This window comes from Coenobita brevimanus, chromosome 98 (genome assembly GCF_032717465.1).
Source record: "Coenobita brevimanus isolate Jiangsu-jjx chromosome 98, ASM3271746v2, whole genome shotgun sequence".
Classification (NCBI taxonomy): Eukaryota; Metazoa; Arthropoda; class Malacostraca; order Decapoda; family Coenobitidae; genus Coenobita; species Coenobita brevimanus.
In genome coordinates, this window is record NC_137051.1 from 13,939,895 (window position 1) to 13,954,093 (window position 14,199).

At 41.2% G+C, this 14,199-nt stretch overlaps 1 protein-coding gene across 1 annotated transcript in view; it reads right to left on the reverse strand.

Annotated features, from left to right (window-relative positions):
• The window catches only part of LOC145414064 (interference hedgehog-like), a 217,295-nt gene that overhangs the window by 68,695 nt on the left and 134,401 nt on the right, over positions 1–14,199 (reverse strand). Inside the window, exons 3-4 of the mRNA XM_080283628.1 lie at positions 3,781–4,076; positions 2,336–2,558 (exon numbers count right to left, since the gene is read on the reverse strand). Coding sequence (XP_080139754.1) covers positions 2,336–2,558; positions 3,781–4,076 — 519 coding nt within the window. The remainder of the gene's footprint in view (positions 1–2,335; positions 2,559–3,780; positions 4,077–14,199) is intronic.

Genomic DNA, 14,199 nt, shown 5'->3' on the forward strand with positions numbered 1-14,199 from the left:
TGTTTTGGATTATTCTTTTCACCTCCTTTTTAATGCTTTTTTCCTCCACCCTTGTTTCTAAGTCTTTCTTTACTTTCACCATTTCTGCATACGTGGTTTCTACATCATTTTTGTAGCTTTGCACAGCTTCATTTACTTGTGTTATCTTCTCCTCAATATCACTGCTCTGGTCAATCAGACTGCTAACTTGCCTAATTGTCTCTGTGTCATTTGTGTGTGTGTGTGTGTGTGTGTGTGTGTGTGTGTGTGTAGAAACACCATGCTAGTCAGTGTTTCCAAAGTATCCATTCTTTTACTGAAAAAATTTCATTAAATGAACATAATATTTGACCAGCTCATGGTAGTCGTTAAAACCGAAATTCGTTAAGAAAAGGTTCAGTATATCAAGGGTTTACTGTACTACAACTGTTTCCATGCAAGTGGTACTGCTAACCAGAATAAACTGACTCATTAGCTTTATTTTTTATATATTATTTATACTTTCAGGGACAATTTTACTGTGATTTTCTCAGGATCTGATAGCAAAGAGAATGTCAGAAAAGTCAACTTATAACAAGGACTTTGTGTATACATGAGAAATCAATCTGATTTACTGGATAAATAAAAGACTCCAGCAGTTAACTGTGATAATAGATACTTCTGTTTTGCTATGCTTTTCACCACTGTAATATTCACTCTAATATGACGGTGAAGTTGTCTGTGGCTAACTTAGTGAAACAAATGTGCCTACAGGAATTCTCATACACAATTAAGCTTAACAGTTTACAAAAACTGCTAAAGTCATGGAATTAACTATCTTTCAATATTCTGATGAACTCACAATGGTAAGTTAAATCATCTGGGACACATATTAGTGTAGTTGAGACTGTGGTTTTGTTTCCATAGCTGTAAATAATCTTCAGACAAAACAGGGATCATAGTTGATTCCCTAACTGTACAACAGGAACCAAAGTTGAAACTATACTAAAAGGATTCAAATATGAGAAAAATTGTTCTAGTTCCACCTCTAAGAAAGGTTTAACAGAAGGCATTAATTAGCAGTTAGCTTCCTCAATCATTATGCTGTTTTGACTGCCAGATAATTTTATTTGGCATAGTGGAGGCATCTCATAACAAAAGTTATTGAAAAAAATAGGGTATCAGCTAACTATAACTGATAATGTTGGACAAAAAGAATGTGGGGCAATCCCATCTCAAATCACCTCTGAATGGATACTCCCACATAGTGCCACAACTAACCCTTTGCTAGGATTTATCTCAACTGAACAAAATCATCTGAGGTTAGCCTTCCTACTGCATCACCAGCAATGACAGGGTGACTCGAGATACTTCTTGAAGCCTCTGACTGTTATACAGTACCCTCACGTCCAACATGGTAATATTGTCATGCACAGGTCCAATGTTGGACGTGTTGGACAAACAACAGAGCTTATGGGGAAAAATGAATTATGTCAGCAACCCTAGGAAAAGTCACCCTAAATACCTACCATATACCTATACATATACTGGTACTACTGGAAATATAATAAATGGTACTGTACTATGATAACTAACCTTTTAGAATAGTGCTGGTGGGCTTGCTGGGAATGGAAGGTGGTATCCGAGGCTGTAGGTAGTCCTACTGAGTCCCCGGAGGATGGCTGCTGGCATCACTAGCGGGTAATGGCTGCTGCTCCTCCTCAACCTCCCTCATAAATCCTTCGAAATTCCTCCCCCCTGTCTTCTTCCTCTCAATGATTTCTAGCTTGGTGGCCTGAGGGAGGTGCCGCCGCTTCTTGGGGTTCTCAGAAGGCTTCCCAGGCATCGTGAGCAGGGTAAAGTGCAGTAGCAAGGGCAGAAAATGCCGTGAGAAAAAAGCACTGTCCAATGTGAATTATGCAACTGAGTGGCGCTGTGGCGGGAGAAATTTAAACAAAACATCACGTGAGAGCAGAAGCGTTTTTAATTGAGCGACATCACGATCACGTCACGATAGGAGGCGGGGGAGGCCACTTGATCAGAAGTTTTGATTGGCTGTCAGCGTCACGGGAACGTCCAGTATAACCATGTTGGACCGTGAGTGATCGTGCTAGAGGTGAACTCTGCCAATTTCGCCCACTCCTCGGAGCTCCGTCCGTGTTATGGTAATTAAATCATATTAAAACGTACTAATTTTTTGCTTTCCGTGCTGGACACGAATCGTGCTGGACAAACGCGTGTTGGACACAAGGGTACTGTACTGAAGTTTATATCACTTAAACAAAATATTCTGGCCTGAATAAAATACCTATGAAAATGAACTGCAGCAAAAGAGTTAAACAACACACCCCAACAAACAACAAACCCAACCTCTGACCTGTGCTGTTGTGGATGCTAAGTGGCTGACCATCCTTAGAGAATATGACTTTAGCTTCTGGTACAGAGTGGGGCAGACCACACTCCACCCTCACCCCCTGGCCCTCCTCCACCTCCAGCTCTACTCGCCCTGCCTCCTCCTCCTCAGGGTAGGGCTCCAGTAGGGCTGCACGAAGGCGGCCAGGGAGGGAGGTCAGTGCCACAGCTCCAAACCATGCTACACACTGGAGAGAAGTTTAATTTTTCAGTATACGTCCTCTTACTCCACCCATATTCTACTCTCCATTCATTCACTCACTTGGTAACCATCACTCACCATCCACCCTCACAGATTTCTCATTCTTACTCATGACCCACTCTTACTTGCTGCAACTTATGTCCTATCAAATTGAAATGCATCCATGCTATAGAATATCTGATAATCCAAAAATTACTGCCAAATATCCTGAAATGCACATGATTGTGCAAAGTTAGTACTAAAAAAAAACACCTGGGTACATGGGGACATAAACTAAGTAAGACATATCCACAGAATTTCACAATGAGAAAATGAAACACGATGAAAGAAAAAGTGTCTCCCTTTTCAGCAATAACTAACAGATATCTCTCATATACAGTATATAAATATATATATATATATATATATATATATATATATATATATATATATATATATATATATATATAAATTGCCAAATGCCTTAATCCTGTAAGAGGTGGCCACAAAAAAATTGCCTCCAAGTTGCCCTGTCCCCCGCCATTTCACTGCCCTGTTCCCAGCTCACACTCCCCTCTCTCATACACCTCTCCACTCCATCTCCTACATAAGAGGTATCCCCTAAAATAAATGAAGAAATCTTTCTTAACCATATGTTATTCTTACTAAAAATGGTATCCTTAAAAAAAAAAAAAAAAAAAAAAAAAAAAAAAGTCATGTACAAAGAATCTCTCCATGGAAAAAAGGTACCTCTCCAAAGAAAAAGGAAATTCCTTCAAACAATATCTTATTAAAAATATCTCCTTAAAAAAAGGCCTTTATCTATTTCTATCTACAGTATTATCTATCCATCTATCTATCTGTCTATCTATAACTAAGATGCCTTAACCCTAAAAAGGGTGGCTGTCAACAAACCACTTCCATGCCTCCATGTCAACCTGTTCTCTTGCATCTGGCTGTCCATCCTTCAAATCACACGACTCTCACTCATTTAGCTCTCCACCCCACTAATCTATATCAACTACATTCTACCTTTCCCCCCCTCACTCTCTTCAACACACTCACATCCATTCTCCAAGTCAGTCCCATTCCATTGGCTCCATGAGTTTCTTTCTTTCTTATAAAAAAATAAAAAAAAAAAAAAAAAAAAAAAGAGGTATCTCCTGAGAAACAAAAATTATTCCTCAACAAACCAGCAACTCTCTACTCTCCTTCCCCTATCCACTTACCTGATACAAGCCAAGCTGATGTTTATACTGACTCTCCCTCTCTGCCAAGTGCACCACCAGCTCACTTCCCCCCTCAACCTCTCGTACATCGAAGGGGGCTGCAACAGTGGGAGTCGGATGGGGGTCATGGTGGTGGACGGGAGGCGGTGAGGGTGGTGAGAGGAGGAAGTGGTGATTGTATTGCCAGGAGATCTTTTCAGCAGAGACATTGGTGGCACAGGGGAGGGACACTGAGGAACCAGGAACACCCACCACCTCCCACTCTGGCCATCTCGTGAACCCAATGCGAAATTCGACTGAGGGAAGAATAAGAACATAAATAAATACAGTATATGGGCCAAAAAAGGATATCGTTGTCACTACCACTACAATACAAGTATATCCATCCATCATCCAGTCCTACTTCACCCCATGAGGAGCATAGGAGCCCGGGGCTAGGCAAGATGGTCCTGACATTTACATTGAGAGTGACCAGCCTCACTCATCCCTGAATGGCATCACATGAGCAATAATCCCCAACCATCCCTTGGATATAAACCTTCACTGGCTCAATCTGATTGGAGCGCCTTAATTACCCACTAAACCAACAGGTGCCATAAGTACAAGTATAAACATATAAATATATAAAACATTACAGTAAGACCTCACTATAACGGACTAATTAGGATCCAAGCCATTCTGAAAAATGTGAAATTCCAATAAAAGAGACATCCGGACATCCCCTGCTAACCCGGACTTTTTCCGGTATGTCAGACATTAGTCCAGATTGCACAAACGGTTTTATAACCGTTTTGGCTATCACTGTTGTACTGTACTGTGTTATAACTTCACTACATTTATCAAATGGTAAAATATATGTACTAATACTGTACTGTACACTGATAAACATGTCTTTTATTTACCTTATTGTGGTGAACACAGCTGAAGTGGTCAGGCAGTCCGAACTGCTTCTGGCTTTATCGGACTTCTTTGATATACAGGAATTTAGTATGGTAGCTCCTCAAGTCCGATAAAAGCAAATTCCAGTCTATTGATGTCCGTTATATTGAGGTTATAACGTACTGTATTATCATCAATGCCATGATCATCATCATCATCATCATTACCATCATCACCATCATCATCACCACCATCATACCCTTACCACCACGACCATCACTGTCATCATCATTATCCACAAACAGCTTCTCATGATATATATGGAGTGGACAGACTCTAGAATCTAGGATAAGATGTAAAAGAATCTGCCAACAGACCACACAAGTAAGTGGTTTACCTCTCTAAACAAAACATACAAAAAATAAAGACAGAAGATACTGTCCAATACCATAAAACCAAAACCTGCTGAGAGAGAGAGAGAGAGAGACTGCAGTACACTATCCTGAATAGTACACACACACACACTAAACAGTACCGTATAGTACGTCAATATCAGGAAAGATGCAATGGCTATGTGAAATGAGATCATCATTCATCATCATCCCAACCCTCATTCCCAACTTAAAGATGGAGAGAGATTGGATTCAAACAAAGAGAAAGCAAATCAGTATAAGGTAGCATTAAAACCAGAGAAATGGACCATAATTATAGTTTCTAAAATCCTGGCTCAATCTCGCAAACATAACCTCTGCACATTTATATTTTTACACTACAATACACTCATCTACCTCAGTCATCCATCTTCTTGCTCTATCACACTTTCTCCCACCTTCAAACTCACTCACATATACCGTTTTCACTACTCTGCCCATGGTGGTAGACGGTGAAAGCCATCATCCACACACCTGATGTACTGCTGCCTACAGAATCCTTCACCTTTATCTCTGATTTCATTGTCTGCCCTCCTTACTTCTTACTTCAACCTTCCCCTCCTGTCACTTTTTATTACTCTTCTTTCCACTTCAGGTGGCTCTACACTGAGCGACAAGCCCAATGATTTCCTGTAACCAATAAAACCATTTACAATACTGAATAGTAACCAAACAATCTAAAAATGGGGTGAAGTGGAGCCTACTATGGCGCCTATGTAAACTTGGTGAAGAGATACAAGTGTCTTGTCCATCCAGGAACCAAACCTCCACACTATTCCCCATGCCTCACTATGGTGAGGTGCTGTCAACTGCAGGGGAACATTTCAATGCACCAGACAGCCCTGCAGAAGCAGTTGCTTTCTTGCAGTTGATGGGTCTGCTCATCCAGACAGACTGGAGTTGATCAATAACAACAACAAACATCCTACCCATATCCATTCTCTCTAACCCCATACAATCTATGCATACTCTCCTCTACTAGCCTTTTAAAAACAGATTTCCTTGTGGTGAGTCTTTCATAAATTTCAGAGTTTCCTAAACTTTCCAATATACTGTAGACATCTCACATACAAGCTATATTAATCCCATTTCCATTAATCTTTTTCTTGGCCTTTCACACTTATCCCACATAAATGTTTATCACTCATGTGTTAATGTGGGCACTACCACTTTGTAAAATCCTCTTGCTGCCTCCATGCTCAGTCCTCTGGTTCCTACCAAGGCCTTCATGATACCAGGCACCTTTCTTCCCTAAGCCACTCTGCTCTCCACTTCCTTTACACATTTACTCCTCTAAATATCACTGCACCAAGGTACTTAAACTCTTCCGCCAATTCAAGCCTTCCTCCATTCACCTCCACACTGCACCCTTTAAAGTGACACAATGACACCACTCACTCACCAAACTCTGAACTAGAGACCCAACAGAACGGGGTCTATAGGGTCTCTACTCTAAACCACAATACACAGATCCTGTTCAATATGCACTCCACTCTTCACCATTCATTCCTGTCCCCATCCCTCTCTTAGCAACTCTAGTTCTGACCTCTTAAACAAATTCATCCACATACAGTATACTGATCTATGTGGACATCACTCATCCCTGTCTTACTCCAACAGCGATAATCATGATGTAAGAAAAACCAAATACAAAAAGGCATCAAAGTAAATGAGTCAATGAAATGGGCAAAAACACAATCCATGTAAATAACAGTTTAAAAAAAATATATCAACACAAAATACTATATACTAATAAGAAGTAAAAATCTCATGTCAACTTAGATAGGCCTATAAGATCCACCATCATCCCTTTCATTATAAACAACAGCAACAACAACAATAATAATAAAGTAATAATAATAATCATACATCATAATCATCATCACTACCTCAGGTATTACCACCAAAATCACAATTAGCATGACCATTATCATCACCACTATCAAGCTATCACTGCCGCCAAAAACAAAACACAACTAACAGTATCAGAATCACCATTATTCCATTACCATCGGTTGCACTACCACCACCACCACCATCATCATTAACACCCACAACCACGATATATTGACGAAGCCCACAACCACATTACCATTACCATCACCACCATCAGTGCCACCACCAACACCATCGCCCAAACACCAATCACACGACTAACACCATCACATTACCACCACCAACACAGCACCATCACTAGCTATTATGACCACTCCCCCATACTCTTCCTCCCCCCAACCCCCAGTCAAGACCGGTCCTGCGAGTGGTGGTGGCCGTCTGACCTTGTGCCATCACTGGGACAGCCACCACTGTCAACAATATCAGTTCATCATTACTGTTATCAACACTCACCACTGCCAGTATCACCACAAACACTATATTTACTGATATCACTACTTCAGCTACTGTCAATCTTAACGCCACTCGCACCACAACTACTAATACCACCACTTACACCACTGCCAACATTATCGTTATGAATATCACCATTAATAATATCAGCTAACACCAATGTCAACATTATAGTCATTTATACCACCACTCACATCACTGTTAACATGATCTTCACTTATACCACCATTATTACCATTACTAATACCATCACTCAAACCACTGTTTACGTTATCGCCTACTAACACCACCAGTGAAAATACCATAACGGCTAAAGCTATAGCTTGCACTACAAGCAAGACAAATAAAAACATCTGGATTAAGAACAAGGTCATCTATCTATCTATCTATCTATCTATTGCCAGACGCCATAATCCCTTACGGGGTGGCCATTTGACTCTGAGTTATTTGTTTTACAGGGAGGGGCGCTAACCCTTCACCAACCCACTTGACACGTAGGAAGCACGTATGGTTTGGTTATATGGTTACCACCCAGCGTTGTAAATGGTTTCTTGGCTTAGAGGAAACCATTTGGCTTGTCACTCAATGTAAAGCCACCAGAAAGAAAAGCTATAAGGAGTGACAGGAAAGATGGGAGAAACAGGACAAGAGGAGGGCAGGCACAGAAAAAAAAAAAATGATAAAGGCTAAGGAAGAAGTAGGCAGCACTACATCAAGTGAGTGGATGATGGTCGCCACCACCTACCACTTAACAAGGTCATAACTGGAGATAAAACTTGGGTTTATGGATGACCCTCCCCCTCTCAATATATATATATATATATATATATATATATATATATATATATATATATATATATATATATATATATATATATATATATCAGATGAAGACATCAATGTTACAGACTCCCCCCCCCAAAAAAAAAAAAAAAAAAAATCAACCAAGCTCACAAGCGAAGGTTATGCAGTTCACATTTTCTCACACTGAAGGAACTGCACACACAGACATGCTACTGTTAATGCAGTTTTCTGCCTGAAGTTATGAAACGTTTTTACGTGAGGCTGAGACGTAAACAATGCGAGGCGGAATGGCGGAAGCTGGTTTATTATGACAATGATCATAGCCATGCAGTTGTCGTTACCCAACAGCTTTTGTCTGGAAAAAAAAAAAAAAAATCACACCCACCTTATTCGCCTGACACGAGCGACTTCTGGTTGTTCTTCATACGGAAGTTCGAAATGAAAAAGCATCACATTGATATTATGACTGATGACATCCAGTCTGAAACAACGAACTCCTGAAGAGCATCAAGAAAGAAGAGTTCAAACAAAAGTTTCCTCAGTGGCAAGAACAATGGAACAAATACGGGGATGCAGGAAGGAGCAGCCTACTTGAAGAGGATACCCGATATGTAAGTCAAATGTTCAATACAACTGAATCTGCCAACCATTATCAGACCTTTCTGAGTACACCTTGTAGACTTCAGTGTCACTTCACCAGGCCCTTAAGGAAGCAACACATCAAATATGCATCACAACTCTCCGAACAATACAGGATAAAGTGTTTGGTATTAACATCATATGTGCAGTTGTGCACAAACAGCACCCACAAAAAAAAAAAAAAAAAAAAAAAAAAAAAAAAGTCAAGGACCATCTAGATATGAGGGGAGCAGTTTATTGCATCAGCACAGAGCAACCCCCAACGACCATGTCGCCACATGCACAACCATAGAGTCACACCCAGACAAATAACTATCCCGGCAAGTGACTACATCAACACCTGCAATAACATACCACCACCAGCAAATGCAAGCAGATACAAACAACAGATCCACACTTACATCACAAGTATGCAATTAACTGTCTAAGCTTAACTCCCTCCTCAGAGCACATCCCCCGCCACAGACAACTGGGAAGGACAAGCTGAAAGGTCAGACAGGGTAGATGCAGCTCATTTGCGATACTGATACCAGTAAAACGCCTTTGTCGGCGAGGTACAAGCGAGGCCATTTAAATCCGAAAGCACTGAAATGTCGCCTTACACCCCGAGGATGCCATAGAGTATATTGATGGATATATACCTACCAAGTTTCAAGCTTTACGACAAACTGTCTGGCCTGTGGCCCTCATTTGAAGATTTTCGAGATGCTGCACTTGGCGCGTGTCACGTGCACCGTCAGGATGTGATGAAACCTGTCAAAAACAAATTTTGAAGAATGGGGCTATCATATGGTGCAAACCACGCAGTGATCGGCCCTGTGGTTGCTGAGATATAAGCTTCTCAAAAGCTTTACGGTTGGGCTGGGTTGGGCTGCTCATATGTGAGAAAATGCCACTACTTGACGAAAGACTCGGGAGGGCTTCGCCCTCGCTCGTAACCATTCATTGCTGCTCCCATACAAAAACCACAGACTAGATAAAGCTATAAAAGACACATGCACACTACGTAAAGCTGCACCCCGCACCATATGGCACGTAATGTAACACTTTCCGACATTCACACAACTAAGACTACAACAGCTCATTACATTAAAGTGTGTAGGACAAAAGGTGCACTCCAAGGAAATCTGTCAAGCATCTACGTGATGGTCTTCTCAGTCAAAAGCTCTTATGCTATCATATCATGACAAGACCAACCACCACTAACAATACCACACAACACTACCACTGCTACTATCAACGCATCTGATAGCATTAGTATACTCAATATGCTTTCGCCTGACGGAAATGGGCTACTCCCATAACTCGAATACTGCGTCGTAGTTGCATTAAATTTGATGAACTTTAGCTATAAGGTAGGAATGAGCCCCCTTGGTTACCAGTCAAAACGACCATCCAGTATGAATACCGCTGGCCAGCAATGGAGATAAGAAGGGCTGTGGATCTCCGCCTGGTTAGGACAAACGCGCTACATCACCAGTACCAGCACCACTCACACAGCTAAGAACAATGCTAACACAAAACCACAAACAATATACACCATTATATGACATTTCAACAACCACCATCACTATCAGCGCTAGCAGTATCACCACCACTATCAGCATTCTAACCAGTTTTCATAATGACTGACACCACCAACTAGGCTGTACTATTACTGGTGATGACAGTGGAGATACTAAAGGTGATAGTCAGCCAACACTACGAACCATCACAATGGACCATAACTCCCCAAACCACAATCCCACAGTAATCTTAGTTAACATACAAACCCCCACCTCGTACACTCCCCTACCTTGTCCCCCAACTGGCTTGCCTCTCCTGCTTCTCTCATTTATGGAGGCTGACGCATGAAGACCCATTACTTCGTCAAACATGTGACGGGTTTGTGTGAATGTGGGGAAAACTTTACAGCTTCCATGTTTGGGGGAGGTATGTCGGTTTGAACATTTTTCTCTCTCTCTCTCTCTCTCTCTCTCTCTAATACACGAAACATTTTTAAGTCAGGCAGGGAATACACCGACGCGGGAAAATATTATACTCTACAGTGTCCCAGCAACAGAAAGTGATCCACTAAATCTGTGTGATGGTGAAACTATTAACAGCGGGTTTAATAGTAGGAGACTGTCTTTTTTTCATTTCCGAAGACATATTTAGCTACCTCTGTAGCACTCAACTTTTCATGCAGGATTAAATAACTTCTAGGTGTGGTAGAACTATGATAATACTGCACAGAATCAAAATTTTGTTGAAAAACATAGGAAATTGGCTGATATTGATTTTTTTTAAATTAAAGAAAAAAGGTTTCCTTGATTAATTTTCACACTGTGCAAGCACAACAACAATAATTTACCTGAATACCTGTTATAAATTAGTCTGAGTATTTTTTAATGTTTTTTTTTTTTTTTAATGTCCTCGGCAATGTTCGGTTCATTATATTTGCAAGTAAGCATACTGTAATGCTTAAAATAACATTAAAAGTGACTAAAAGACTAAAATTTCGCCTTTTGGGCCGAGCTTCAAAAATTCATAACTAAAAAAGTATTTGGCGTACAGCTTTAGGATTTTGCGTGGTTTCACGGACTTTACAGAATTATTTTCCTGAAAATTTTCATGAAAATTTATGACACGAACTGGGAAAAGTTCTAAATTCTGGGTGAGCTTGTGTGAATAATCCTCATATGACCATCAACTAACATTTAATCAGCCGTCCATCAATCTGTTCGCCCACAGAGCTAATATATTACTGTATCTTTCTTTCCTTCCATCCTCTTGTCTTTCTTTCATTCTTTCCTCGTCCTTCTGCCTACGGGTGACTTTACACTCCCTCTTCTGTCTTTCCTTCCTTCATTCTTTCCTCTTCCTTCTGCCTGTGGGTTACTCTACATTGAGTGACAAGCCAAATGGTTTCCTGTGCACCAGGAAACCATTTACTACGCTAGGTGGTAACCAAATAACCAAATCATGGCACCTGCTGGTTTAGCGGGTAAGTATGGTGCTCCAATGGGATTGACCTGGTGCAGGTTTATATCCAAGGGGTGGTTGGGGTTGATTGCTCATGTAATGCCACTCAGGGATGAGTGAGGCTGGTCACTCTCATCTTAAATGTCAGGACCAACTTGCCTAGACCCCGGGCTCCTACGCTCCTCATGGAGCAACGCAGGATTGGATGATGAATAAATGAATGAATATCTATCCATATACTAACAAGCAACGTTACCTCGGTCCAATCACATCTAATTATCAGCCCATCCACCTACCCATCCATCCATCTACTTACCTACCTACCTACAGATAACATGTTATCTATCCACTTACATATAGTCATCAGTCCCATCCATCCATAATCACACACATTTAATCATCCATTTGCCTATCTATCCATTTCTTTTTCAGCAACACTTTTCTCTACCGACTTATATCCATCCATCCATACCCAGCCAGCTATAAATGCTAACATCCATCTATCTAGCTATCTGTGTGTTCATCTGTCTGTTCATCACCTTTCATGCAACAGATGATTGATTAGTGTCTGGGAATGTGGGAAGGAAGGACAGCAGTGATGGGATGCAAAGATGGATGGAAGGAAGGAAGGAAGGGTGGATGGATGGATGAATGGATGGATGGATGGATGGTCTGTTGTAACGATGAACAGACAGAGGTGAATGGATGGTTGGCTGCATGGAATTATGGATGATTGGACAGTTGCAAGGAAGGATTGATGGGTGGTTGGATGGGCAGTCACTATACTTTGTTCACTTTCACTAGGAATACAATTGCTACTCACTGTCTTGAATGCTGAGCTGTGACACGAGATTCGCAGAAGAATGAGGTGCTAGTCATGAAGAAGTATTATGGAAAGGATGTAGAGCCATAGTACTGAATTATTTTGCCTCTGAGTAACAGGCTGCAAAAGGTCAAAAATTTCCGCCAAGTTGAAGTGAATGAGGTGGAAAGTTTGACGGTCTGCCAGAAAGATGGATAGATAAATAAATGGACAGATGGATGGATGGATGGATAAGCAGTTACTAGAAAGGATGGAAGGTTTGATGATCGGTTGCACGCATGGATGGACGGTTGGATGGGCAGTCACTGGGGAGGGTGGATGGTTGGACAGTCAGCTGAAATGATGGATGGATGGATGGACAGGCAGTTACTAGAAAGGGTGGAAGGTTAAAAGGTCGGTTGCAAGAATGGATGGATAAGCAGTTCCTATGAAGAGTGGATGGTTGGACAGACAATTGCAGGGACCAATGGATGGATGATTAAAGAAGCAATTACTAGGAAGTGTATGGCTGGACGGTCGGCTGCAGGAGTGGAAAGATGGTCAAATGGATACAAGGATGGATGGTCAGTTGCACAAAACACGTAAGAATTTATGTCTAATACAAGGCAGGATGGACACAGGAATGGTCGATGGCAAGGATGGAGGGATGCATGGTTGGGAAGCAAAGTAAAATGGTGGATGGAATGTTGTGAGTCTCTCTCTCTCTCTCTCTCTCTCTCTCTCTCTCTCAGTCTTCATTCCTTTCTTTCTTTATTTCTTTCCCCCTCCTTGCTTCCATCTTTCCCAAAATCATCCCATCCTTCCATATCTCTCTCTTCTTTCCTACTTTTTCTTTTTTTCCTTCTTTCCACCCAACCTCTCTTCTTTCTTTTCTTCTTCCTTATTGCCCTTCTGCCTTCCATTCTTTCTTTTCTCTTCTGCATACCTTCTTACTTACTTCCTCCTTTCTTGGTTTCTTTTTCTCATATTCCTGTTTATTTACTCTTTCCTTCCTTCCTTCTTTTCTTCCTTCCTTCCCTCCCTCCACCTCTCCCTCCCTCCCTCCCTCCTTCAATTTTTTCTCCACCCTTCCCTCCGTGCCTGAGTGTAAGAATGTTCCCTGCTACGATAAGATCTCACTCTGCTCATTACAAGTTCTTAGGTAGAGGCAAGGAGGCACGCTCTCTCTCTCTCTCTCTCTCTCTCTCTCTCTCTCTCTCTCTCTCTATCTATCTATCTATCTATCTATCTATCCATCAACAGTATTCATCTATCTATCTATCCTTTATTATTTTTCTCCATGTTTTTCACTTCTTCCTCATTATCCTACATTCCTTTTCTTCATACATGCTTTATCTCCTTCATTTTTCTTTTTATTTCTCTTCATCTTAACTAAATTCTTGCTCCCTTCCTCCACTCCCTCCTTCTCTCCCCCTTTCCCTCACTCTCCCTCACACTACCTAGTTTCCTTACCCTTTCCTTCTCCTCTCTTCCGTTCCCCTTCCTGTCCTGCGAATCTCCTCCTCTCTTCTCTCCTTATTCCCCTTCCTT